The sequence below is a fragment of the Maniola jurtina genome, chromosome 2 (assembly GCF_905333055.1).
Source record: "Maniola jurtina chromosome 2, ilManJurt1.1, whole genome shotgun sequence".
NCBI classification, from domain to species: Eukaryota; Metazoa; Arthropoda; class Insecta; order Lepidoptera; family Nymphalidae; genus Maniola; species Maniola jurtina.
In genome coordinates, this window is record NC_060030.1 from 10,976,141 (window position 1) to 11,004,077 (window position 27,937).

Consider the following 27,937-nt stretch of genomic DNA (forward strand, 5'->3'; position numbering starts at 1 on the left):
TAACTGTAAGGAAAGGGGACAGGAATTGGAAGTTTTCAGTGCCTACGGTCAAAAATTAACGATTCGGAAGGGTAAATATTCCTTTCTTCATCCCTTCTATTAACATTTATCATACATACATAATGATAAGTAGGTATTAACTGCAAAATACCATCAAAAGTACTTTTCGTTGTCTATGGTAGTTGCATGCGAGCTAAGCTGCGTAGAGTATGCCTACGCAACTAGCTTATTTAAGCCCAGCTACGTAGCATAGCATGTACGAGCGAAGCTAAGCTATTCAGTTCGCGGTGCCAGTATAAAGCCAGTTCAAACAGAAAACTGAGATATATTTAAGCTAAACTAAGTGAGCTGAGCTATACTAAGCCTAGCTAAACTAGAAATATGTCCCGGAGGTACACATCAAAACTGAGCGAGAGCTTAGCCAGTGTTGGGAAGGGGTGCCAGGGTACGCGGGAGGGGCTTAGTTCAGCACGCGTAGCTGCGCAGCGGCATACACATCTAACTTAGTTTTGCTTATTTTAGTCAGCTCACATAGCTTAGTTTGCAGTCAGCACACAAGTTTGAAAAACTTTATGCAGTTGCAGACCAAGAGCTAAGTTAGTTTCTAGCTTAGCTTGCACACCTGAAGCAGTTCTTCATACTTGTGTGCAGTCTGCAAGCTATGCAAACTAAGCTAACTAGTTGTGTAAACAGCTGCACAGCTACACGTGCTAAGCTAAGCTCGTCCCGCCTACCCTGGCACCCCTTCGCAACACTGACTGAGCTTTTACTTAGTTTTGGTGTGCACGCGACATTTATTATCTACTTTAGCTCAGCTTAGTATAGCTCAGCTGACTTAGTTTAGCTTTAAAGTAGGTAGCTTAGTTTTCGGTCTGCAACTCAAAATAGTTTTTCTAGTTCCAATGGTAATTCGTTATCTACCTATTTTTTTGTAATTTTAGTAGCTTATGCCCGTGATTTCGTCCGCGTGGACTACACAAACTTCTAACCCCTATTTTACCCCCTTCGGCCTTTATCTTTCTTAACGGATGTCTACGTCATAATAGCTATCTGCATGCCTTTCAGCCCTATCCTTCTAGTAGTTTGAGCTGTGCTTTGATGGACCAGTCAGTCAGTCAGTCAGCTCTTCCTTTATTATAATATTAAGATTTTAACAATTTTATGGGCGATTTAATTTTTATGATGGATAATAATATTATATTGTTTAGAGATACATAAAGTACCTAATCGTATTGATGGATTTACAGTTAACTGCAGTAGGTACCTATCTTAGTTTTTTTTATTGGGGCCGATAATTTCTAGTTAGAGTTTTCACATAAAGAAAAGTTTCGCGAACCTAAGTAGGTAATAACATTAACTGATAGGTATCGTAATAAAACGTTCTTTCACTGAAAAAGTTCTAAAAAACCATTAAATTTAACGACAGAAACTTTTATGAGAAAACAGAAATAGGGGAATGAGAAAAAATATTCTTAATCAAGAAATGCTAATGTCGCCAAAATTTCGAATAAAAATTGAAATGGAAATATGAAACTTGACTCATTTATTTATTACTTAATAATTAAATTACAACGATAATAATAATTATTACTTACAATAATGAGTAAATGAAAAAGTCGCACCCTGATATTATCAATAAGCAGATAATATCGATTTGCAAGTACCTACTTAGGTACTTGCAAATCGATAAATTGAGGTTGAAGTTTTTTGATATTTCTGCAGATAGCAGAATAGAGAAAAATAATGTTATAACTTTTACTAGTTTTAAGTACAGTTTATAACCTAGCTGAGCGACTGATAGTGTGAATCCTACAAGTCATATCATGCAAGTTTACTAATTCTTGTTTTTTAATGAATTCCGGGGTTGGTTCGCTCGCAAAATAATATACAAAGACAGAACAAAGGCGAGATGTCGTGTATTTTCATAAAGTCCGACTTTTTATGTGCAACAATTAATTAGCGTGAGTCAGTATAGGATTTCATATAGCGTTGAACTCATGTGGTGTAGACAAATATTTAGTAAGCTACAAGGGTTGTGAAACCCGGCACTATAACTTTTACCCATTGAGCAGGCATGGTCATGGGCCCCTGCGCGTTGGTGCATTAATGCCTTATAGAACTTAATGCAAGCTTGCATGCAGGCCACTCGTGTCCGTAACGAGCCTTGGCAAAGATTATACTCCAATAATTATAGTTCTTACTTAGTGAAAATTTTCACGGCGAATTCTTTTGATAATTGTCGTTTTATTTCGCTAAAAGCTTTTCTTTTTAAAAAATAGAGCTTTTGTTTAAAGTTTAACGTCTACTTAGACCGCATTATCTAAGTAACTAATGCTAAAGGATTGCGGATTAACAGGGCTCTCTCCGTCACTCGCGTCATACAATCGTAGTTACAATTTCATTTCAATATTAAGCAACCAAAGTCCATAAAATTTTTCGGACATATTCTAGAAACTAATATCTGTGACTGTGGTGTTTAAGATTTTTCTAAAAATATGTAGTTTTAAAATTACAGGGGCTCAAAGATTTGTATGTAAATTTTTAAGACCGCGTAACTTTGAAATGGAAAACCACAGACATAGATATTAGTTTCTAGAATATGTCTGCATCATGGACTTTGATTCCTTAATATTCAAATGAAATTGGAACTACGTTTATATGAAGCGAGTAACGGAGAGACCCCTCTTAAAAATTACTTTCAGGCCTGTCAGAGTTTTTTATACAAACGCTTATTCAAATTTTTTTCAATACGTAAGATAGGATGTTTAACAGTTTTCATTAGATTCTTTTGTCTTGAGAATTTGAGATATATTTATAGGTATGTAGGCACAGACAAAGCAATATGCCTACTCGTTGTTTCTTAGCTTTGTCTAATCTTTGCCAGTACCTAGCAGCCGGTTGCTAAAAGTCTGAAAGCCTTTTGTGGCGGCCTGGAAAACTAGCTACTTGCAAATATAGACACTTCTGTACCTACCTACCAATATAGTGATTTATGAACATATAAATACATTTTAATCTTTTTATAATTCAGATTTATGTCGTAGCTAGCTAGCAGTTTAGCTGTAAATAATAGCTTCAAATGTCTTATAATATTGTATTATATTCAGATAAATTATTATGGCAGCAGTATTAAGTGATGATGTACCTAAGTCTAAGATAATAATTATTAATTATTTTGGGATTTTAATTTATAAAATAAATACTTGCACTTACCTAAGTGACTTATTTTCTTTCATATTTCTAAGTAATTCCTCGCCATAATTACGTAATAAAGCTGTTGGTGTAAATAGGCCGCATTTCTTCATCGAATTGTTAACACTCCGCTATATTTACCGAGTGCCTACATAATTTCCAGCGTTTTTTACGGCCTCGGCACGTGCGTCATATTCACGTAAATTACTTTGCTGAAAAGGCTGCCGTTTTCCATCGATGTATGTGCCGTTTTCTGCTTTCGATACAATAGGTCGGGGAAGGTACGGTAGGTAGGCTACTAGGTAGGCTACGCTGATTGAAAAAAATATTCTAGCACTTTCCAAAAAATAACAAAAAAATTCTAGCGGATCGCCTCGAACTAAGTAAGATCTCGCATCTAAAACATTAATAAGTATAGACTCGCATCAGAATTCGGGCCAAGTATTAAAGATTTCCATGTAATTTTCGGCTTGAATTTGAATTTGATTGACATATTTTTAAATTTCAAGTAAGTAATTACCTATGTTCACTAATTAAGAAGTTATGAAGCTCTCATAGTAGAACGGACAGATGGACAACAGATAGGCGGACAAATTCAATCCAAATAAACTCGGCTACCTACCTCGCTTTGCTTAGTCAAGATAAATTACTTAGGTACCTTATAAGTAACCTCATTAGCTGCTGCCTGAAACCCAGTCGTTGGATTTATCTTGCACTTCCATTCCGTCAATGTTCCTTTTTTTCGTGAGGCAGGATGGCAGAGGTTATGTCGGACTCTTACCGATCGCGGTGTTCCACACATTGCCTGGTGATTGGGCTACGGAACCAAACCTGTTCGCTCAAACCAGCCAGCGCAGCGGGGCATCCTGAAGACTCTCCTCCAGGACCAATAGGGTCCCCACACACCGTCTGAGGTTCACCAGGAACATAAAGGTTGTGCCCCTCGACTCAAGGACCATTTTCCTATCAGACGACAGACTCCCCGTGTCTATCCGCCGGGACGCCATTTTCAAGGGAGTACACAACTTCACTGGATGTAGAGGAAAGATGGGCCAGTAAGTAATCCAATCTAAACTCCAAAATTTGGATAGATATCAGCAAATTAGTCTAAAAGCTTAATAGTAAAAGATTTTTTACGTAATTAGTAAGTACTTTAACCCTCTCTAAACATTTTAGCCGCTAGGGCAGTGTTGCAAAAGTTTCCATTTGCCCGGTTATACAGCTAAATCCCTAGACAGCGTAATCCAAGTAACGGGATGGTTTGACAATGGACCCAAATTATACAGATGGGAATTAATCAGCGGGGTTTGAAACGACTGGTTCACTGAGTTAAGTCATAGACTAAAGGCGGTACTACTGTATCCAGGGCAAGGATTTACATTTCAAACGGAATAGAACTGGGGTTAATATTGTATCTAATGTTTTGATTGTAAAATAATTCCTCTTAACTAAAGCCTTTTGAGGGGTTGAAGTCCAACGTGAATAATATTAGGGAAGTGTAATTATTACTACGCCTAGTAAGGGTGTATAGATTTTGTTGTATTTTTTGTTGTGTCAATAATATAATCATGTAAGTAGGTACTATAAATAATATGATACATATATATGTAGGTATAATTTTATTAACATACCTAAAACAGGGTAAGAGATAACTTGCAATCAAATAAAAAAATATCACACTTCCTTTTTAAGACCTTAGTAGGTATTAATTGTATACTTTTAATGATCATAAAAGTTGCATTAAGTGGTATCTACATACGTAGGTACTGTATCTACATATTATTATTTTTATTAAAGTAAACTTTCTGTCTCAAACTAAAAGTAGACTAAGGTTCTTATATTACTTTCGCGACTAAAACTCTTCCCGTAGTTACTAAAGTATTCCGCAAATCCCCTCTGCTCGGGAAATTTATTTTTTTATGAATATGGGGATTTATAACTCGAGTCAACACTGTGTTATGAGGTTCAAACGAAACATTCTTCTCCTAAATATTAAAACATGCTTAAGTAAAATACAGCCTTCACAAACGTACCTAATTAGCTCAAGCTACTTACTTAGTTAACAAAAGTACCTATAATAATTTTATTAGGTGTAAAATAATAAACTTGACTTACACCATCGATATGTGCCAATTTTTAACCATTCATGTAAATAATTACATTTATCCATTTTGAGATACAATATTTCTACTTAGGTATAATACATACCTGAAATAATGCAATAAAAGTTTCAGAACTCATGTTCCAACAAACAATTGCTTCCGTGAAACGAGAGTAATTAACGGGATCTACGTGAAAGTGCACTGGAAATAAATCTATTTAGCACTGAAGGGCCTCTAATTTTCGCTGCAAGAATTGCCGGAGTTTATCGTGCAATTCAAACTTTTGACTTGTATGCATCTGTGAGTAAAGTGCAAACTAATTAACAACAATAGCTTTAGGTCCGTCCAATTGTTATTGTTTCTATCTAATAATCCTAACTTCGTCATCATCGTCTAAACTATAATAAAATATAATAAAAAAAAAAACTATCAACCGAAAGGACGTATGGACCGCATAATGGATTGGACAGGTATCTTGTACGGATTTTTGTATCGTTTTGTGCCGCTTATGTCCAACTGTTGTTTGGGATTTACTTGTCAATAGTATTCGTCCATCTTGTGCTTTTCAGTGTAAGGTCGCCAATCCAGCATTTTAACTCCACTAATAACGTTAGTTGCTCCTCCGTGCCTATCATCACTTCATTTCATCAGACATATAGAGATTCACGGGATAACGTAGTTAGAAATTATGTATTTTAATATTCTATCAACCAGTCTAGCGTCAGAAAAGCGTGTTGTTTGGATAAAATCTCGTTGTACCGGTTTAATTAAATAAAACAAAATAAATGTTCGCGCCGAAACTTCCTCTGCACTTACATAATCAGTGCTCCGCGTAACATATTATTAAACTTTTTCCGAGATCCCACAGAAGAGGGAACAAAGAGAAACCTACTTTTTGTGCGTCTGAAAAAGTACTGTAATTTATTTCCCCTTGGTGCAATATTTACCGCTGTCCATTACTACAGTTCGCGACCGAATATAAGTCACGGCCGTCCATCTTTTTTTTCTACAACCGCAACGCGCAAGGACTCCATATTATTAACTTTTTTCTCAGAATAGGTACTATATCTAATACCTCGATAGAATTTTTAAAAAGATTATTTTCCTTTACAAACTACTTATGAATTATTTTTAAAAGCACAAATTTATACGTTTCTGCATAGTGGTAACGTAATTCTGAAAAAGTTTCCAACTCACAGTCAACTCAAAATTGAGATAAATACTTTGGAATTGATTCCTGTAAAAAGGTAACATTACCTAAATGCCGCATCACAAAATAAATAATTTCTTCTTTAAAAATATACAAGTAGGTACAATATTATTGTGTCGAATTAAGGATTAAACTTTAAATTCCATATTACGAGTAGCTTATTGGCGTAAAACGCTAAAGTATAAAGTACATGTGAATGTTTGCGTAGTTGAAAGCGTGAAGTGTTGTCACAAGCTGAAGGCGGACGTCCGCCGGCGCCGCATCGCTAATGCGACTTGCACTTAGCCGTACTTGGCTCAATCACCAGAACATACTTAACATGTGACTAAGTACTTTGCTCATGAAAGCCCTGTCCCATTCGGTCTATTTAAAATATTAGCCGATGTCTGCCATTTTTAACCCCTGACCTAAAAAGAGGGGTGTTAGATGTTTGACGTGTGTATCACTGTGTATCTGTCTGTGGCATCGTAGCTCCTAAATGAATGAACCGATTTTAATTTAGTTTTTTTTTTGTTTGAAAGGTGGCTTGATCGAGAGTGCTTTTAGCTAAGTTTGTTCTTAGCTAAGTAGGTATAATCATATCAGATAATTCATGAAAATCGGTTCAGCCGTTTGAAAGTTATCAGCTCTTTTCTAGTTACTGTAACCTTCACTTGTCAGGGGTGTTATAAATTTTTGATTTACACTTGTGCTCAAATTTTTAGTGTCATTTAGTTTTCTTAATAATTTTACCCTATTTGTGCTTCCATAGCTCACCATACATCTAGATACTACCACCTTATAAGTACCATAGAGTAATATATAGCAGTTTAGACGAGCCTCGTCTAGAAAATCTTAAAGGTATCCATGAACTACCTACTTTCCATTAGGAAAGTGGCTATAAAACTGCTGGGTAGAAGTGTCTAGTATTGTTAGGTTATAATAATTATGAAAAAAGCTGTGTTAGCCTAGTGGTTAGGACGTCCGCCTCCTAATCGGAGGTCGGGGTTCGATCCCAGACACGTACCTGTAACTTTTCGAAGTTATGTTTTTTACTACAACATTTTATAGTTCTATTATCATCGTTAACTAAAAAGCCACATTTTTTCATCTCTATACCTCCCTGATGCCTACTGGCGCGTTTAATTTTGAGCTTTATACCTATATTTTTAACTATCTTTGTTTTACTTAAAGACCTCGTTTAATTTTTTCAAAAATAATATATTAAATTCGCAAAAGCCTCAGTCTAGAAAGGCTATCTAAAAGCAAGTAGCCGCTCTTTAGTATGCATGAATCAAGCGCGCGGTCGCCCGCCGTGATTGAAACTAAATCCCGCGGAACACCGGTTACTGCCAACCTGATTACTGCCCACAACATCGCAGCTACATGGATTAGGGAATTCCTGTTCAGTACCTACTATCTACGAAAGAGCTGGATGTAGTTCCATATAACCTGCCGGTCGAGCTGAATAAGCCTGACACATACCTACATTATCCCTACTAATCCCTAAGTTGATATATTATAAGTATTAATTTACTAATCTCTACTAATATTATAATTGTGAATTTTGAATGTATCCTTCGTAATATTTAGGAACATTCTGCGAAAGACTTTTCCGAAAAAACTTGACAAAAAGTTTCATATTATTTAGAGAACTTTTTGAGATTTGCACAATTAAATAGACCATGAGGCCTGCTAACTTGCCGTGTGCCATCATAGTCAAGACCCTTCCACGGGTTCAGAAAGTAAATCCTATGTTGATGACAAGCATACCTATTAGCACCCATATTATAAATGCGAAAGTGTGTTTGTGTGCTGGTTTGTACTTTAATTACGTCGCAACAGAGCAATTATGAATCAACGTGATTTTTGCATGGACGACAAAGGCTACTCTTAATCCCGGAATATTAAAGAGATGGGATTTTTGAAAACCTACTAAATCTACGCGGGCATCAGCTAGTATAAAATCACCTGGTGAGAACGCAAAACTACCAATTCCAATAATATTCAAATCTATATAACATATTCTTAAGGCTCTGATATTAAGCTGGAGCCTGGAAGTAGGTCAGGTGTGGTAAACAGATTTTGCATAATGTGAGTCGACATTAATACAGCTACCGATGAATCTGACTTCGAGAGAGATTTTTCGATAAGAAGAGGTTATAGGTTAGTTAAGTTTCTTAGGTTCCTTTTTAAGGTTTCGTACCCGAAGGGTGCAAACGGGTCCCTATTACAACTTGACCGATTAATTGAATGCTGTGGGATGGCACTCAGAAAGCAAATTTTAGGTTTATTTATAACTAGATTTTTGAACGCGACGATTTTGATTTATAAAAAATCTCGTTGGAATCCAATGTTTTCCAGGCATACATTTTCCTATATTATGTCTTACAAACTCTAGAGGCTAGAGAGAAAGACTCTCCCTGCAGGTCTCGTCTTGGGTTTGATGATGTATTAATAACCTTAGTCCACACTAATATTAAAAATGCTAGCTTTTCACTAGCCGTGCGTTTAACCGATTTTGATGAAATTCGGCACAGAGATAACTTGCATCTCGGGGATGGACATAGGTTATTTTTAATCAAAGAGTTGCTACAGGATTTTTAAAACCCTAAATCCACACGGGCAGAGTCCGGGCATCATCTAGCTAATAATAAAAAAAAAATATCTTAAAATCGCTGACAAAATTTTTGTATAAGTATGCAATTTTGTCATGGTTAGTCTTTTAAAGTCTCTATTGGGCCAAATACAGCCAAAGTGCATTATATTCCCATTTGAAAACGACGCCGGCGGACATCCGTCTTCAATTTTCAGTTGCAACGGGAATTTTTTTTCACTATTGCATAGGATTTAAAAAATTATGCAACAGAAACAATAAAGTGAAGCTTTTTAAGAAAACGTTTATAGAATTAGACTCTAAATAGCAAAGAGTAACAAAAACCTGTTATTATTTCACAAAAAATTTCAACCCGCCACCTATTACGGTTCATGAGATATAGTTATCTGACAGACATACAAACGGACAGCGGAGGTTTAGTCGTGGTTGTAGAGTCTCGTTGGTTTCCTTTCGGTTACGGAACCCTAATAAACGGACAAAAGTACGTACTTAGTTCTTGTAAAGTAGTAAGTAAAATTTTCACATCCTTCTTCTTACGGCGTGATATTAAATTGGCATAATATGGAACTGGGTCAGGCTTGGCAAATAGTTTGAGCGTAATGCGAGTCGACATTACCGCCTTTGATCGTTGAAATATATTGCTTTGCTTAACGCTGCGCTTACTTCTATTAACTTTTTTGAATATTAATTGAAGTGGTCGTTTATCAGGAGTTTGATTTACAGTCAAACGTTTTTCAGAAAAATTTAAAACATATGGGAATATGTCGATTTATTTAATCAAATATTTTTCAGGATATACATTATAAACATTAGTATAGCCAAAACTATCCAGGAGATAAAAACATGTAGCTAATAGTGGTGTCTGTTTGAGTGCTACGATGCTATAGATAAACAAGCAAAGTGGTCAAACTTATGACATCCTTCTCTTTGCGTCGCGTAGGACTGAAAAACGAAAGTTTCAACTATATCCACTTGGTATCTAATCTAAACATAATATAAATAGCCTTGGTGTTATGAATTTAGTAAAGGTTTATTCATCGTAGTATGGGCGCAGTATAGAGACACAGAGTCTAACACCTTTGATTTCGTGGTAAGTGACGACCATGACCCTTCAACATGACCCTAACGACGTAGGCCAGTTCGGATCGCTACTTTATCCTGTACATATAATTTACCGCACGTTTGTTCTGGCTAGACGGTTTCGTCGAACCTCTGTATGTAATTAAAACAGGATGACCCAGAACGCTAGCAAAAACTTAACTTTAGTATTATAATTATACTACCTTAACACAATCCAATGCCAATAACCATTTGCCTTATCTTGTAGTTTCAGTGATTTAGTGTTTTTCAAACCCGCATTGTATAGCGTGCAGAACTCGGGTCAATGCCCCACCTACGAGTTTTTTTGACATTGACCTCGAGTGACCTATTTACGGAACGTTCGGTGATCTCTAGCGTCAGTGAGATGTTTTATTGGCAATATATTGTGAATTTTTGAAAAATACAGGATAAAAAAATCGTAGTTTTTTTTATGGTATCTTATCAGTTATCATCAGTAGGTACTATTATTACCTGTCTTCGTTTTTGTTAGTATTCTGGTATCTTTAGTCAGTGGTATAGGTAAGTGCAGCCAAGTACAGTTAAGTGCAAGTCACATTAGCCATGCGGCGCCGGCGGACATCCGCATTCAGTAGCAACAACACTTCATGCTTCCAACATGCTTGGTGCTTCCAACTGCACTAAACTTCCGGCGTGTTAGGCGGTTACCACAAAATATCGTTTGAACTTGCCTTAAAATTCTAAGATATTGAAGTTTTTATGTAGGTAAAAACAGTACAGATAACAGAAAAAGTTAAAATTATTCTAAAATGCTTATTTAGAGTATTCTAACTTAGAGTTATAGCATTTTATACGTGATTTGAGGAGTTGGCGAAGAAAACGGTGTATAGCAAAATTGAAATTTACTGTGATTGTTCTGTTTTGATCAGAATCTTTACAAGAGCACTAATAATTGTCCAGCAGTGCACGTCTATCAGTCGATGTAATTATCAAAATAACGAATTTTGGACCCAGACTTTGCTTGGAAGTCATTCATATTCCGTGATCAAAATAGGGGGCCAAAAACGTCCAGATTACAAAAAAATTTTTTGATCAGAAGTGTATTTACACCGTTTTGTTAGCCAGCTCTTAATTTTATCTGCATTTTTACGCCTAAGCTAGAGATTGATTTAAGGAAATTCTTTGAAATGTTTTAGGAGCTAATATTATAATTAGTTGATATTTTGATTGAAAGTCAGTGAGTATGTAAAGAATAATTAGTAAGACCTCATATTAAATGAATAATAGGTCATATACAAGATTACTACGCTTACATATATTAAATAAATCCTTAATAATAGATAGGTAATTTATATTCATGTATGTATTTATGTAGAAAGTTAGTGTTGTACAATAAAACACCACCCGTGCTGTTTCTGAACGAAGAATCCGAGTCCGTTCAGTGCTAAATGGATTTATTGTCTGTAAATTTTCACGTAGATGTTGCTAATTAGTTTCATTCTACGGGAGCAAATTATTTATTGTTCAATGTTGGAAAACGTATAGTGCAGTTTTGTACGTCTAGCAGTTAGCTAAAGTACAATACGCTTTTGTGTCAGTAGTGTTTCTCGATGTATTAAATAAAAGAACGCTCTGGGTATCTATTATATGACTATAATAATATTCAATTCATCATTATCATCATCATCAGCTCACTACTGAGCGCGGCTCTTTTCTCAGAATAAGAAGGATTTGGTCATAGTGACATAGTCTACTACCACGGTGGCTATTTAAAAGTTTGTAAATATTTGAGAAAATTTATTTGAACCAAAATGTTTTTATACTTTCTTTTTTATAACGAAAAACCAAATTTAAAAATGTATATTTGTATTTTAATAGGTATAGATAGTACAATTTATTATAATTATTATTAATATACAAGTAACAAAAGCTCGATATCTTTTTTTTGTTTTCCATCAATTTTTTTTTTAAAGAATATTAGCCATGCTAATCATGACTAATACTCCCCTTTCCACTCCAACTAAGCGTAAAGCTTGTGCCAGGAGTGGGTACGACAATAGTGCAACGGGTGGGGTTTGAACCGCCGCCGACCTCTCGGAATCCAGTCCGCTCCTCAACCGTTGAGCTATCGAGGCTCGCTACAAGGCCTAATTATAAAAATACTTTTCGATATGAATATATTCTCTGATTATATGAAGTGTAATGCAAGTCAGCCTATTTATATGTATGTAGTTGTGGGCAGTAATCAGTCGGTAGCTAGCGGTGTCCCATAGGATTTAGTTTCAATCATGGCGGTAGGCGCGCGCGAGGATGCATGCATACTAAACAGTGTTAAACCTAGATAAGTCTAGAAAAACTTACTACCCTGTTCTCGACGTAGATAAGTCGAATTCTCTGCCTTGTATGCCTAAATACCGAGCGTTTTATCATCTTATTTTATGCGATGCGTGGACCTCTAAATTGGTCTGGCCTAACACTTAGAATATTTTTGTTTCGGGACACTACGGGTATTTTATTTTGACTTAGAATTTTTAACTTTCATGCTAATGGAGACTTTGGCAGGAAAATTCCATAAAAGTTATTCGGGAGAACAGGTCAGTTCTTAATCTTTAAATACAATAAGAATTATGATCGCAATCAAGAAAAAAATTACTTCTTGGTTGAAATACCTAGGTACAAATACTTACTTCAGCATAACTTTATAAGTGAAAATTAAGAAATCAACTTCCCACGAAATAAATTCTGTTCGTATTAAAGAAAATATGTTTTTATTAAACACGAACCTTGAGCGGTGCGAGACCTAAATTACTTAGTCGTTGGCAAGAAATTAATTTTTGCTTACAACAGATTTCATAAACACCAGTAGGCAAATAAAGCGTTGTTGAAGGCAAGTGACTGACTGCGGCAATTAACAGGCGTTGGTCGAACAAAGGAGCCTCTTAGTTACACTTAATTAAAAAACAGGAAAGAGGCGTGAAAAGTTTTTTCTTAAAAAAATATGGCGAGCGAAGGAGCGCAATTGTGAATAATAGTGGAAATGTGAAAACAATAAATTTTTATCCATTGTATGTAACTACTGAAAAGAGTGCTTGAGTTTTCATTATTCCATTGTATGTCAATCTACTGTACTGTAAAAAAGGGGTTATTGTTATTTGAGACAATGAAATTTAGAGTAGTAGGCTGAATTGTACTAACCTATTTATATTTTAGTAAGTTATAATTAATCAATGATCGTCATCATAGACGACCCATTGCTGGCTCATCACTGAGCACGAGTCTCCTCTCTGAATGAGAAGTGCTTAGCCCACGCTGGCTAAGTGCGGATTGGCAGACTTCACACACCTTTGAGAATTCCTATATTATATGGAGAACTCTCAGTCAGGTTTTCTCCCGATATTTCCCTTCACCGTGAAAGCAAGTGATACTTATTTAATTACTTAAAACGTACACAATTCTTAAAAGTTAGAGGTGTGTGCCCGGCTAGGTCTATCACAGTTTTTTTTACATAGTCAATGCTTGGTAATAATTTTTAGGGTTCCGTAACCAAATTGCAAAAACGCAACCCTTATAGTTAAAATAAAACTCAACTCAACGACAACTATGACTATAGGTATATAGTACTGCGGTCAATAGGAAAGAAAATTACCCTAACCTGAGAGAACCGACTCTGACATACCTACTAATTATCTTCTCATCCATTTATTATTTTAGATCGTAATAGGTACTTAGGGTCGATTTACTTATATCCTAAGTCTAACCAAAATCAATTACTAAACTATAAAATTCAAAATTATTTAAGCACATTTTATAAGAAGATAGAGAATACTTCAACAAAAGTTTATAATACTAAATAGGAGAATAACCTCATGTACCTACTCATATTCCTAGTTTACATAAAGTATAGGAGAATTCAAGTGCACAACAGCCTCTGCGCCTATGGTAAAATTTCCTCTAAGTTTAGTTGCTTTAATTTTCCGGGCGCAGTGTAGGCACAATGGAACGTGGCCTGCAGCCATCATTACCGTGGGTATGCGAGTGAGCCAAGTCTTTCATTCCTCATTCTGCGCTGCCAACTTCGTTGTGCGATGCGTGAATGCTTTTCGGGATATTAAAAAGTCCCATTTCTATTATGTAAGGATATTTAGTTGTTCGCATTCAGAATAATATGCTCGTTGGAATAGATCCATACTAAGTATAGTATTATAAATGCGAAAGTGTGCCTGTCTGTCTGTGTTTAATTTTATCGATTTAACCAAAATTCTTTTTTTTTCAATAGCGAGCATACGAGCATGCGGGTCACCTGATGTTAAGTGCCCACCGCCGCCCATGAATGCGTTGCCGGCCTTTCAGGAATTTGTTGGTCCGCCCCTTGAAGAACCACCTGTTGTAACCTAGTGGGAACCCCGCCGATGAGAGTTGATTCCACAGTTTGCATGTGCGTGGAAAAAAGGATCTGGCATAACGGGCGGTCGAAGTGCACCAGGCACCAAGGTGGTGAGGGTGAGCAACTTTGTATTTCAATATTCACTCGTTTAAATACTACCCTTACAGTTTTATTATAAGTATAGATTAGAAGAAACAGGTACCTACTAATTTGTGAAATGACTTAATTGCCTCTCTGAAGTGGTTAATTTTTTTAATTTCTTTTGTACCTAATCATACCTCTAACAGCAATGTGAAATGGTGATTGTGTTGTGAAAGCTGTTATAATCACTCGTCGTGATGTTACAGTTAAAAACTTAATTACTTTCTAATTATCATAAACTGCTTTCTTTAAATAATATATGAAATAAAGGGTGTAAATTAAATTTATTTTCGTTTTCGTCATTTGTAAAGCATGGCCGCGCCAAAGTTGTCGCATTGCTTTGAATTAAATTTCTTACTTCTCAAAATATTGGGAATTTGGCCAGGCAAGAATCCGCACAGATACTACAAATACTATGCGATTTTTATTCTCTGTCTTATTTGTTTTTGTTACAATTCATTTATGATTGTCAATATCTTTTTTACACCGATGATAGTTGAAAAAATGATCCTAGAAATCGTCTTTTTGTTTACTCAATTCACAGTAATTGGCAAAGTTTTCATGATTTATCATAAGCGAAAGAATCTTTTAGCTGCTTTAGCTGTACTAAATTGTGAATCTTTTAAATACAAAGATGAAGAAAGCAAAGAAATTATCGAAAGACACGTTTTAAAGTACCAAATGGGTTGGAAAATATACATGTCTTTAGGGCAGATTGCGTATTTTGCGAAAGTGTTTATGCCGATCTTAATGCATTTGATATTCAATTCGGCAGTGGAATTGCCGATATGCAAGTACAGTTTCTTGGACGATGAACTTGTCCATCGTTATTTTATATTTTTGTTCATATACCAGTCAGTTGCATTGTACTTCAATATGATGTTCGATTTAATTATCGATGCGTTGATCGCTGGATTGTTGTATATGGCAATCATACAGGTTAAAGTGGTAAAACATGACCTGAAAAATTTAAGAATTATTAAAAAGAAAAATAGCTTTTCAGAGGAAGATGAACTTCAATTTACTTTACTCAATAAATATTTGAAGCATTATGAAATAATACTAAAGTAAGTTGTCGATAGATGTAGGTACGTAATAAAAATATTTAATTTACTCATACCTAATTATTATGCTTTTCAGTTATTGCAACCTGGTTCAAGACATTTTGGGGATGGCAATGTTTGTTCAATTTTCCTTCACATCGGTTATGATTTGTATCATATTATGCAGATTGCTTCTGGTAAGAAATAAAAACACTGGACACAATATAAAACCGGAACAATGTGAGTCGGTTTTGCACGCCAAGGATTTCGTAACATCGTGCAACGCTTTTTAGTTTTTTTTTTTCACATATTAAATCCACGTGGATAAAGTTGTAGACATATTTTTTTCGTACAGAGATAGATTGCATCTTGGAGACGGGCACAGGCTATTTTTATTCCGGAAAATCAAAGACGGGAAATCCCACGGGATTATTCAAAACCCATATCCACGCGGACGAAGTCGCAAGCATCATCTAGTATGAATACCAAAAATGTAAATCTTTCCTCCTAAAAATATCACGCTCTCTAGACGAGTTGAAAAACGGCTTTAATTTATTCTTATATTTTCAGCCGTGGACAATAGATTTTGGTTTGTTTATTATTACTTATCTGTGTTTGATAAATTCAGAAATATTTCTACCATCCTGGCTTGGAACAGAGCTGAATTACGAGGTTAGTCCTGTTTTAAGAGTCAACTATTATGGTAACTAGATAATCCGTTATAGCCTTATGGTTAAGACGTCCCCCGACCACCCGGGTCGGGGTACCATCCCGGGCACGCACCTCTCTTGCATTAACGGTAAAAGAAAACATCGCGATGATTTCTTTCACCCATAGAAACCTCCATACCTGAGATAATGCCTCAAAATCTGTCGATCTGTACTTAGCCAGAGTGTAGACTATGGCCAAAACTTTCTCATTCTCAGAGGAGACCCGTTCTTTGTAGTGTGCCGGCTTGGGGCTGGGTTGATCATGATGATAATGATAGTGGCTAAAAGATATCTATAATACATATTATAAAAAGACTTGTCCTGACTGCCTGACCGATTTATCTAGACACAGTAAAAGCCGCTGGCGCGGGCGTTAGAAACTTTTTGACAGCATTATATAAGTTCCTTTTATGGCGCTGACTTAGATTTTTGGAAATTGTACTCCCTCACCGATTTTCAAAAATTCCACTCAAGCGAAGCTGGGGTGGGTCTAGTTATATTAGGTATACATACCTACTTTCTGATGAATGTCTCTCATATTATTCGTGTTTAACCCAGAGTGCTGATCTAGTCTCGGCGGCTTACAATAGTGAGTGGATACCAAGATCGGAGCGTTACAAACGAAGCCTTAAACTTTTCATGACGCGGGCGACCACTAGCATCACGATCACAGGCTCGAGGATCTTCCCACTAACACTTGATACCTATATTTCGGTAAGAAAATAAGTTCAATAGTGGTATTAGATACGCGAAGGTAGTACTTTTCTTGTTATTTCTATAACATCTATATTCGGAAATGGCAGGATTCAATGGCAAAATATGAAACAGTAAAATGATGATATATTTTTTCAGATTGTGAAGCTCGCTTATTCATTCTTTACTCTCGTCCGGAATTTTCAAGATCCGAAAGAGAATTAAGCATCGATCAAGCAATCAATTTATAATAACCACTTTTTATGATGGTGTTTACTTGAGGAAGAAAAAACTTCAAGGAAAATTCTTGATAATTTTAAATAAGTACAACCACATTATTTAAAATTACAGAACCGGCAGGATTCGAACCTGAGCTGCGTCCCTATTGGGTATTACGTTTCGTGCCCGGAGCGCCTTTGACCACTAGGCCACAGCCGTGGTTCACTTACACACTATTTTCATTATTATCCAGAATTTTGGCACTGGCGCAGATATTTTAGACATATTATATATGTTTTTGTTTATCCTGCCAGTTCTGCTCATTCAATTTATATGTCACAAAAAATTAAAACGTTATCAGTTTATTTTATTTAGTAAATACGACTATTAGTCGCCGTTTAAGTTTTTAGTCGCCGGCAAAATAATTTCCATTTAAACTGTAATAATATAATTATTGTAGATAGATATACTTAACTGTAAACATATGTACCTATTTGATATCAATGCGCATAATAATAAAATAAATCCGTTAGTGTATCTGTCTGTCTTTTATTTTTTCTATCTGTTAAACCGCTTATGTTAAAATTTGGTACAGAGATTGCTTGCATCCCGGAAAATCAAAGAGTTCCTATGCGAATTTAAAAATCAACATCGATGCAGACAAATCGGCGGGCATCATAATATCTAGTACGTACGTAACAGTACGTAATTATTAGACGAAGTAGGTATTTAATAATTTGTGAAATGACATAATTAACTCGCCAAAGTGGTTAATTTTTTAATTTTGTAATCATGTCGCTAACACCGCTGTGAAACGGTGATTATAAAGCTGGTGTAATCACATGTCGTGATGTTACAGTTAAATATCTTATTACTTTCTACTTATAAACGGATTTCCGCTGCAAAATATTATGCAGCAAAAGACATCGATAACGAATGTAAAAATGTTTATTTTCATCATTTGAGAAGCATGGCTACGCCAAAGTTGTCGCATTGCTTTAAATTAAATTTCTTTTTTCTCAAAATATTAGGGATTTGGCCAGGCAAGAATTCGCACAGATACTACAAATACTATGCAATTTTTATTCTCTGCCTTACTTTTTTCAGTTACAATTCATTAATTGTTGCCAATATTTTTTTCACACCGATGATAATTGAAGAAATGATCGTAGAAGTCGTCTTTTTGTTTACTCAATTCACAGTAATTGGGAAAGTTTTCATGATATATCTTAAGCGTAAGAAACTTTTAGCCGCTATAGATGTATTAAATTGCGAATCTTTTAAAAGCAAAGATGAGGATAGCAAAGAAATTATCGAAAGACACAATTTTAAGTACAAAATGGGGCGGAAAATATATATGTCTATAGGACAGATCTCGTATTTTGCGAAAGTGTTTATGCCGATCTTAATGCATTTGATATTCAATTCGCCATTGGAATTGCCAATATGCAGATACAATTTCTTGGACAGTGGAATTGTTCAACGTTATTTTACAATTTTGTTCATTTACCAGTCAGTTGGATTGTACTTCAATATGATGTTCAACTTAACTATTGATTCGTTGATCGCTGGATTATTATATATGGCTATAGTACAGGTTAAAGTGGTAAAACATCATTTAAAAAAATTAAGAATTCTTAAAAAGAAAAATAGCTTATCAGAGGAAGATGAACAATTCATTTTACTCAATAAATATTTGAAGTATTATGAAATAATCCTAAAGTAAGTTATCAAAAAATATTAACGATAGGTTAAATACGTAATAAAAATACTTAATTTATCTATCCATAAAATTATGTTTTCCAGTTACTGCGATCTGGTTCAAGACATCACGGGAATGATAATGTTCATTCAATTTTCCTTCACATCTGTTATGATTTGTATTATATTATGCAGATTACTTCTGGTAAGAAATAAAAACACTGGACACAATCTACATATACTAATCAATAAAATTTATGTCTGGCTGTAATTTCGAAATACTTAACTTTATTTGCACCTTATTTGAACTGGTACAGTTCAGTATCTGTAACAGAATCACAAATTTTGTCTGTTTGAATGGGCTAATCTTCGGAACGGCTGAACCTATTTTGACGGGACTTTCACAAATTAACTAAGGACTAACATGAAACAGGGGAGTTAACTTTTTTTACCTATTTACACCGTTCCTCCTAGCTTTCTGAACCGATTTTCGTAATTTCGAAAATGTTTCATAAAAAATTTGGATTCCAACTCCTCAATTTTGATGCTGCAGTGGACCTGACCACCAAAGCTGATGCGATTAAAAACTGATTAAATACCAAGTAAAGACTTTGTCGTTGACCTCGAGGAACCAACTCCTCAACCCTGACGATGTAAGGAATTGCATTCCAAAACCTGGTGATCCCACGGGATTTATAAAGGATCACCCGTTTAAATGTTTTTAAGAAATCTGGTATAGAAATACCTTGCATCCCGGGGATGGGCTATTACGGATAGGCTACTTTGTTTTGGAAAATCAAAAGTTCCCAAAGGATTTATAAAACCTAAATCCACGCGGGTGAAGCTGCGGGTATTATCTGGTAATTAATAATTATTATAGTTCTTTACTTGACACGTTTTTTTGCAATATTTTGATAATGTTGTGAATAGGACAAGTTATAGCTTCATCATTTTCCGTGGCTTAGTTTTGTATAAGAAGTTAGGTTCTTTGAGTATAAAATTCTGTGGCTCGACTTATTATTTCCCTAAAAAAATTTCTGATAAAAATATTGCGATCTCTAGACAAGTTACTTAGTTGATAAAGGGCCTTAATTTTTTCATATTTTTTCAGCCGTGGACAGTAGATTTTTTCTTGTTTCTGATTACTTATCTGTGTGCGATAAATACAGAAATATTTGTTCCATCCTGGCTTGGAACTGAGCTGAATTACGAGGTTAGTCCTGTTTTATGGTTAGCTATAAATAGTAGGTAGATAAGCCGCGATAGCCTAATAGCAAAGACGTTTGCTTCCTAATCGGGAGGTCAGGGATTCGATCGCGGGAACGAACTTTTCGGAGTTATGTGCGTTTTGAGCAGTTAAATAATGATTAAATAGCACTTAATTTAATATTGACGGAAAACATTACGAAGAAACCTGTATGCCTTAGAGTTCTCCATAATGTTCTCCAAGGCGTGTGAAGTCTGCCAATCTGCACTTGGCCAGCGTGATAGACTAAGACCAAACCGTCTCATTCTCTGAAGAGTTCGGTGCTCTGTATTGAGCCGGCGCGGCAATGGGTACATATGAATATTGATGAAGATGATGATGATGATAGTAGTTAGTCGATATCTAACCATATAAAGAGACTTGTCCTAACTGAATGTCTGTCAATGCGCAGTACAAACCACTGACGTTTGAAACTTGTAATTTTGACAGTATTAAGTTCCTTTTATGATGTAGGCGTTTCACTAAGATACTAAGATAGGACTTTTAGAAATTCCACGCATTGTGGGGGTTTAATAGGAGACTTGGGTTTTAGGGCAAAAATGAAGAAGTAAATAAGTAAGTACGAGTTTCAGGATTTTCTAAAATTTCATCCCCTCATCGATTTTCCAAAATTCCACTTGAACTAAGCTGGGGCGGGACCCACCTAGGTATATTATACATATTTACTTTCTGATTAATGTCCTTCATGTAATTCGTGTTTATTTTCGCAGAGTGCTGAACTAGTCTCTGCGGCTTACAGTAGTGAGTGGATACCAAGATCGGAGCGTTTCAAACGAAGCCTTAAACTTTTCATGACGCGGGCGACCACTAGCATCACGATGACAGGCTCGAGGATTTTCCCACTTAGCCTTGATACTTATATTTCGGTAAGAAAATAAATTCACTTGAGGTATTTGATAGCCTGTAGAGATTCAATTATCAAATAGAAATGGCGTGGGTGGAAACCTCTGTAGGCGCGTTGGACGATTTTAAAATGGGTAAAATGTTCAAAGACGCGTCACCGACATGCTAATGTTGAATAAATGGTTGTTACTAAAGTAATCATCATCATCATCATCATCAGCCTGTGGAGTCCACAGTTGGTCATAGGCCTTTCCTAAAGAGCGCCACCACAAATTATGAAGTTTTAATTTTTTATACTACAATTAATATAATTATCAAAAAAAAAAATTTATACTTACTACAATTAATTTAACTATCCAAAAAAAACTCACTGGTGAAAGTTTTAAGTTTTCACATCTGTTGACGATTGGCTTTAAAAAGAGCCGAGTTTCTTGCTACCGTTCTTCTTGGTAGGAAAGGCATTCCGAACTAGTTGCCAGTGGCCAAAAGTACCTACATGTAAAAGTTTAATTGAATTACAAATATTTTTAATTATTTATTTATTTAATCCCATTTTTAATTTTTTATTATTTATTAATTTAATTATTTATTAATTTATTTAATCTCACTGTCAATTTTTTAATCATCATAATGAAATAATATTAAATTGATGATTTTTTTCAGATTGTGAAACTTGCGTATTCATTCTTCACTCTCATCCGGAATTTTCAAGATTCGCAAGAGAGTTAAGCAGCGATGAAACAACTAATTCTTAAATTTTATGACCGTGTTGTACTAAACTTCAAGGATTTTTTAATAAGTAGGTACATATCAAAAATTGCAGAATCGGCAGGATTCGTACCTGCGGTTCTCTTGGGTAGGTATTTCGCCCGGAGCACCTTTGACCCTTAGGTCACGGCCACGGTTCACTTACATTATCTAGAATTTTGGCACTGGCACTGAAATTTTTGGTATACTTATATTTTTGTTAATTCTGCCGGTTCTGCAATTTGATATGTATTTAAAATTATTTAGAAACAACCAATACTTTTACGTACCTAAATAAATTAATGTTATTTACGCACATAATAATATTATATACCCGCTGTATGAACCTTGTAAGTGTTGAAATAGTAATATAATATATCTTCACTTTAGATACTCTCACACACACACTCTACATACTATACCTAACTTACGTAACGTCCTTTCTTGTGTAACTACCTACATTATCATTGCATTAGACAATAAAGTTAAAAGAATGCTTTTATCTATAATTTATTTCTTTTTATTCAAAGATAATGCTTATATGTTAATTTTCATGCTAAAAGCGATAACTTTATTCTCCCCGTAAGTACATTCCAATTTTCATAATTTTTACAAATGTTGTAGGTAAATATAATGAAAAACTTTGCTCGTACGCTTGCTTATGTCAAAGGTTCTAGCGTCTAAATATCCATATTTTTGACCTAAAATGTTTCTTGGACTTTGGAAAAAAATATGAAAAAATTTACAACTACACTATCCACTTAAGTCTTCTTAAACTTATCAGGTACTTATTTTATTTGAGACCAAGAAAACGTCTGTACATTTTAAAGAAAAATCGTCGATAAAGCTATAAATCTTTTTCACATATAAACCGAATGTGCAAAGTCAAAGTCGTTAAATCGAAGGACGTTACTGCTTATCTGGCGCTAAGTCGACATATTTTCTCTCTAATATTGCTTTTCTATTGCAGTAGGTATCGCAAAAAAACAACAAAAAAGATTTAATTTAAAGTGTTAGCATTGCCTCTGATATTTACATATTTTTTGTGAATTTCAAGTAGATATAATTGGACCTAGTCAAGTCAAAATGAATAAATCTACTATTCTTTACTATTCTTAAAAAATGAGTTCAGTAATGAATTCGCAATTATTAGAAACTCCAAATATGTATACATTAGCAACTTATTAAAATTATTAAGAATGTGTGTATACTCTGAAACAAGGAGTACAAACTGGATTTTAAAATAATTTTATTTAATTTTTGTTGACCCATGAACAATTACAATTCAAACTTCATTTTTTCGAAATCAGTTGTAATGTATCGTTAGTCCAGTCTGTTCATTATTTCACAAGGCAGACAAAGTGCAAATTCACCCAAGTAGATAATATGGAGACTTCGCTTCGCTCGGTCAATAAATTTCTCCATTTTATCTAAGAAAATGCTATTCACTGGTTGATATTCATTGAACGACCTAAAGTACCATAGTTTCGAAATAGAGACGAAGAATTTTAGCAAGATCATTCCCCAACTCGACCCCTGCAATTAAAACGCACCCAAAGGGATGCACCGCTTTCGAAATTGCAAACACGTTCATTGTTCTAATCTACTCTGAAATCCACAAGAACGTTATACTGAATGATAATGTTTTCTACTCAAGCTTGATCTTTTTCTGCTTTGTAAGTCTGAAGAGATAGTTCAAGCGGTAAGGGTCAAATAATGTTGGTCATTTTTAGGCTCGTAGAGGAAGCTATCTTACCTTATACTTGATTAAAATATTAATTTCTTACCTAGTGGTAATTCAGCATGGCACACCATGTCCAGCGTGTAAAATTGAAAATCTCTCCATCTTTGGAAGTCTGTTAATGATTTGTATTCTAATTGGTTTATGAATTCAGGATGTATGTGTGCTAGTTTATCTTGTAGACGTAGATTCATTTTGCAAAGATCTTCGTGACATGTAAATAGATGGCATGACAGTGGTGTGAAAACTTGGCTCGCGTGTAAAATTAGTTAAATAAGGCCCTTAATCTCTACCCTTTAAATGGAGACATGTCTTTGCTTTAAAACTGAGAGAGTTCGTTAACTTAGACACTCACGCTCGCCATCTAATTAATTTACGGTTTGCGGTTAGTTAAGAAAAATTGTATGCACTAAGTCACCGTGTAAAAAGACAATGCCGTTTTAAACTTCTTACTAAAGACCCTAAAACAATATTACATAAGTTTTAATAAAACTTTCTTTTTAATACAGTGGGTATTAAAATGTACTTCATACTTTTTTCATAGAAAGTCTTATTAAAGAAAATACTTAATGATAGCACGTAGGGATATAAAACGCTGCTTATTACGTATTCTCGTAATGACTAACATTCGATAAAGATGGCAATAATAGATACATACTAAGAAATTCTATACTATGCTTCTGATAGCGAATCACTTGCAAACAAAATAATATGACTAAGAAAAATCAAGCCTTACTTTTTGGACATAAGGAAATTTGACAATATTTCATTCTTTTATCCCCTAACTTTTCGCAGTTATATCCGAGTATGTTTTAAGCAATTAAATATGTTTTAAGCTATAGCCGTAAAGGAAAACATCGGGAGGAAACCTGCATGACTAAAAGTTTTTTATACTGCTCTCAAAGGTGTATGAAGTCTGCTAAACAATACTTGGCCGATGTGTGGATTATGGCCTGAACCCTCTCATTCTAAGAAGGAACGTATTCTCAGTAGTGAGTTGATCATGATGATGATCCTCTTATCCTGGTATAACGGCGTACCTACAGACAAGCCTTTCTTTACTACTTGTACAACGACATTCGTTATAAATGTGAAAGACGTAATAATTTATTATTTATCTTTGAAAAGATGTATAAAAAGCATTTTCAAAACACGTCAGTTGTTATTCACGTTATCATCTGATAACAATGGCAGTTACGAGTATGCGTCAGTTAGAGAGCTTATCTATAACCTTATTTTGCTGGAAACTGCTCGGTATATGGCCTGGAGAAAACCCTAGTCGTTTATACAGATTCTATACAATATTGTTCTTATTTTCAACACTGATAATATACGACACAGCACTTGCGGTAAACCTATTTTATACACCGAGAAAAATCGAGATTTTGCTTCAAGAAGTTACGTTCTTCTTCAACGTAATGTCTATCACCACGAAAGTTTTAATGGTAATCTTGTACAGAAAAAGAATCGTAGAGCTTTTAAAAATATTAGACGATGAAATGTTTCACGGAAAATGTGGTGCCACGCGTACTATTTTGGCAGAAGGCACAAACTCTTATATTCGATATAGAAATGTGCTTTTGGTAATGGCTCACTTTGCATACACTTTCAATTCAATTATTCCATTCATTGCGTATTTGATCATACCCGCTTACCAAACAAAATTTCCTACTTCAAACTATTATTTTTTGGACGAAGATACTAAAAAATATTACTTTTCCTTCATATATGGATATCAAGCCTTTGGAATTTACGGATTAATGATGTTTGATGTAACCGTTGATACTTTCATAAATGGGTGTTTATTCTTCACAATAAGTCAAATAAAAGCTTTAAATTATAAATTGAGCAATCTTGAACTAGACAAAAGTATCAAAAAACTATCAAAAAACTTAAAAGAACATGCTCAAATCATGAAGCTTAATGAGTGTTTGAGGCATTACGACTGCATACTAAAGTAAGTTTTACAGCTACTGAAAAAATAAAAAAGTTGCAGCACTGTCCCTACCTTTTATTGCGGTCATTGATTTATTAACCCCCGACCCAAAAAGATGGGTATCTGTGTATCTGTCTGTGGCATCGTAGCTCCTAAACTAATGAACCAATTTTAATTTGGTTTTTTTGTTTGAAAGGTGGCTTGATCGAGAGTGTTCTTAGCTATAATTCAAGAAAATCGGTTCAGCCGTTTGAAAGTTATCAGCTCTTTTCTAGTTACTGTAACCTTCACTTGTCGGGGGTGTTATAAATTTTTAATTTACACTTGTCTTATTAATTTTTGCGGGATATCTTTTTAGGTATTGTGCCAAGTTACAGAATATAATAAATTTTAGTTTGTTTGTTCAATATGCAATGGGAGCGATGATTATTTGTGAACTATCATGTAGCCTACTGTTGGTAAGATCTTTTTATTTGAATGGTATATTTTTACTACAGGCCTAGTATATTTGACAATTAACTAGTATTTTTCGTTTTAGCCATTGACATCAGAAGAATACACGTTTTTGGTGACTTTTTTATCAGCAATGATAATGCAAATCTTTGTGCCAAGTTGGCTTGGAACACAGATTTCTTATGAGGTAAGATCTAACTACTTCTTTACATTGTTGGACCAGGGCACAAGTTTTAACTGACTACGTAATGGTACAAAGCTTAGGATTTATTTTGTTTGTTTGTCTATTTATCGGTTCCCACATAGTTGCCAAGCTTCTTAAAATGTTTAATAAATTAGATTAACCTGGGCCCTTAGCGGTCCGTTATTCATTGGCAATAAGCATTATGATATGACATCTTGTTAAGGCCCAATTTCACCGAGATTTTAAACCCCGTTTAGTTGAAAATTATAATGCTGTCCCTTTTTGGCAGATGACACGCGATTTTGAACAAATAATGTTTGACTAAACTATAATTAATTATTATTGCTTGATGAAATTGGACATAAATCTCATATGGTAGATAAATGACAACCAAATATCTACCCATGCGTTAAAAAAAACTATCGAATCTGGTTACCAAGAGATGCAAAGCATTTTCCTTACTAAATTATTATTATGATGCAATCGTCTGTTGAGGTATTTTTAACAGTACCTAGTAGTCGGGTTTTAAATTTTTAACTTTATCTTTTTGCCTTAATAGTTAGTGTGAATATAAGTACCTAATATGTGGCTTTTTGATTGCTGAGTTCAATGCGGATTCTTATAGAGTCAAGAGTTAGTGTTCGCGGCGTACAATAGCGACTGGATCCCCAGAACGGAGCCATTTAAAAAGAGTATCAAGATTTTTGTAGAGCGCGCTAACACCCCCATTGTGATGGTTGGCTTGAAAATGTTTCCACTATCTCTTGAGATGTTCACATCAGTAAGTACGCATGAGATTTTTAATGTAGAACTAATATTATTTACAAGGCTCACTTAAAGCTCGAGATCATTATCTATCTGCCAGTCAACATAGGTGTAATCTATGCGCGCATTCACACGAAAATATTTTTTTCAAAACGTAAACTATACATAGGTATGGGGTTTGACAGTTAGTTTTACTTACACGCTGCCCGCCCGTGTAAGTCTGTGTGTGTGTATAAAAAGGGTCATACATGGTCCACAGACTTAGAGTGGTTTTTATTCTAGCGTTTTTAGTGTTATAAATTAACTTGTTTTGTAAGCGCCTATACGGGCGTTTTTCCGGGATAAAAAGTTGCCTATGTCAATTGCAAGGACACAAGGTGTACCTCATACAAATCGCTTAAGCAGATGGGTTTTTGGGAATTCCGTGGGAACTCTATGATTTTCTGGGATGGGTTTTTGGGAATCTGGGAACTCTTTGATTTTCTGGGATAAAAGTAGCCTATGTCCGTCCACAGGATATAAGCTAACCGTGCACCAAACGTCAGAATCGGTTAAATTGTTGGACCGTGAAAAGGTAGCAGACAGACAGACAGACACACTTTTGTAATTATAATATTATATTATTTATTTAATTACAGATCATGAAAACGGCTTACTCCTTCATGACCCTTGTAAGAAGCGTGCAGGATCGAGAGGAATTACAATAATCTACACCAAACGTTTTTCTCATTAATTGTTATAGATATTTAATAAAACACTTACTAGTATGTATTTATGTCATTGTAATATGTATATTTGTGAAAACATAATGCTAATGGTGGGTGATGAAAAGAGCTATGCTACGAATATCCCTATGGAGAGATCCGTAGGAGAGCGAGGAGAGGCAATCGCGGAGGTTTGACTAAGCTTTAGGCAATAGTCTTTGATGCACATATTATATTCTACATCGAT

At 35.0% G+C, this 27,937-nt stretch overlaps 2 protein-coding genes and 1 long non-coding RNA gene across 3 annotated transcripts; all 3 read left to right on the top strand.

The window, feature by feature from the left end:
* Positions 1 to 5,211: 5,211 nt before the first annotated feature.
* On the top strand, positions 5,212 to 13,602 carry LOC123872176. Its single transcript, XR_006797420.1, has 3 exons — positions 5,212 to 5,221; positions 10,746 to 10,750; positions 13,538 to 13,602. It is a non-coding gene; the product is annotated as an uncharacterized LOC123872176 (long non-coding RNA).
* A 1,394-nt stretch (positions 13,603 to 14,996) lies between these two features.
* Positions 14,997 to 17,498, top strand: LOC123872509 (odorant receptor 22b-like). Its single transcript, XM_045916831.1, has 5 exons — positions 14,997 to 15,751; positions 15,825 to 15,924; positions 16,298 to 16,399; positions 16,996 to 17,151; positions 17,290 to 17,498. The coding sequence occupies exons 1-5, from the start codon at positions 14,997 to 14,999 to the stop codon at positions 17,353 to 17,355; spliced, it is 1,179 nt and encodes a 392-aa protein (XP_045772787.1). The 3' UTR covers positions 17,356 to 17,498.
* Positions 17,499 to 18,319: 821 nt separating this feature from the next.
* Positions 18,320 to 27,693, top strand: LOC123872518. Its single transcript, XM_045916839.1, has 10 exons — positions 18,320 to 19,071; positions 19,156 to 19,255; positions 20,162 to 20,263; positions 21,028 to 21,183; positions 21,824 to 21,884; positions 24,843 to 25,605; positions 25,943 to 26,042; positions 26,123 to 26,224; positions 26,847 to 27,002; positions 27,625 to 27,693. The coding sequence occupies exons 1-10, from the start codon at positions 18,320 to 18,322 to the stop codon at positions 27,691 to 27,693; spliced, it is 2,361 nt and encodes a 786-aa protein (XP_045772795.1).
* The last annotated feature ends 244 nt before the right edge of the window (positions 27,694 to 27,937 follow it).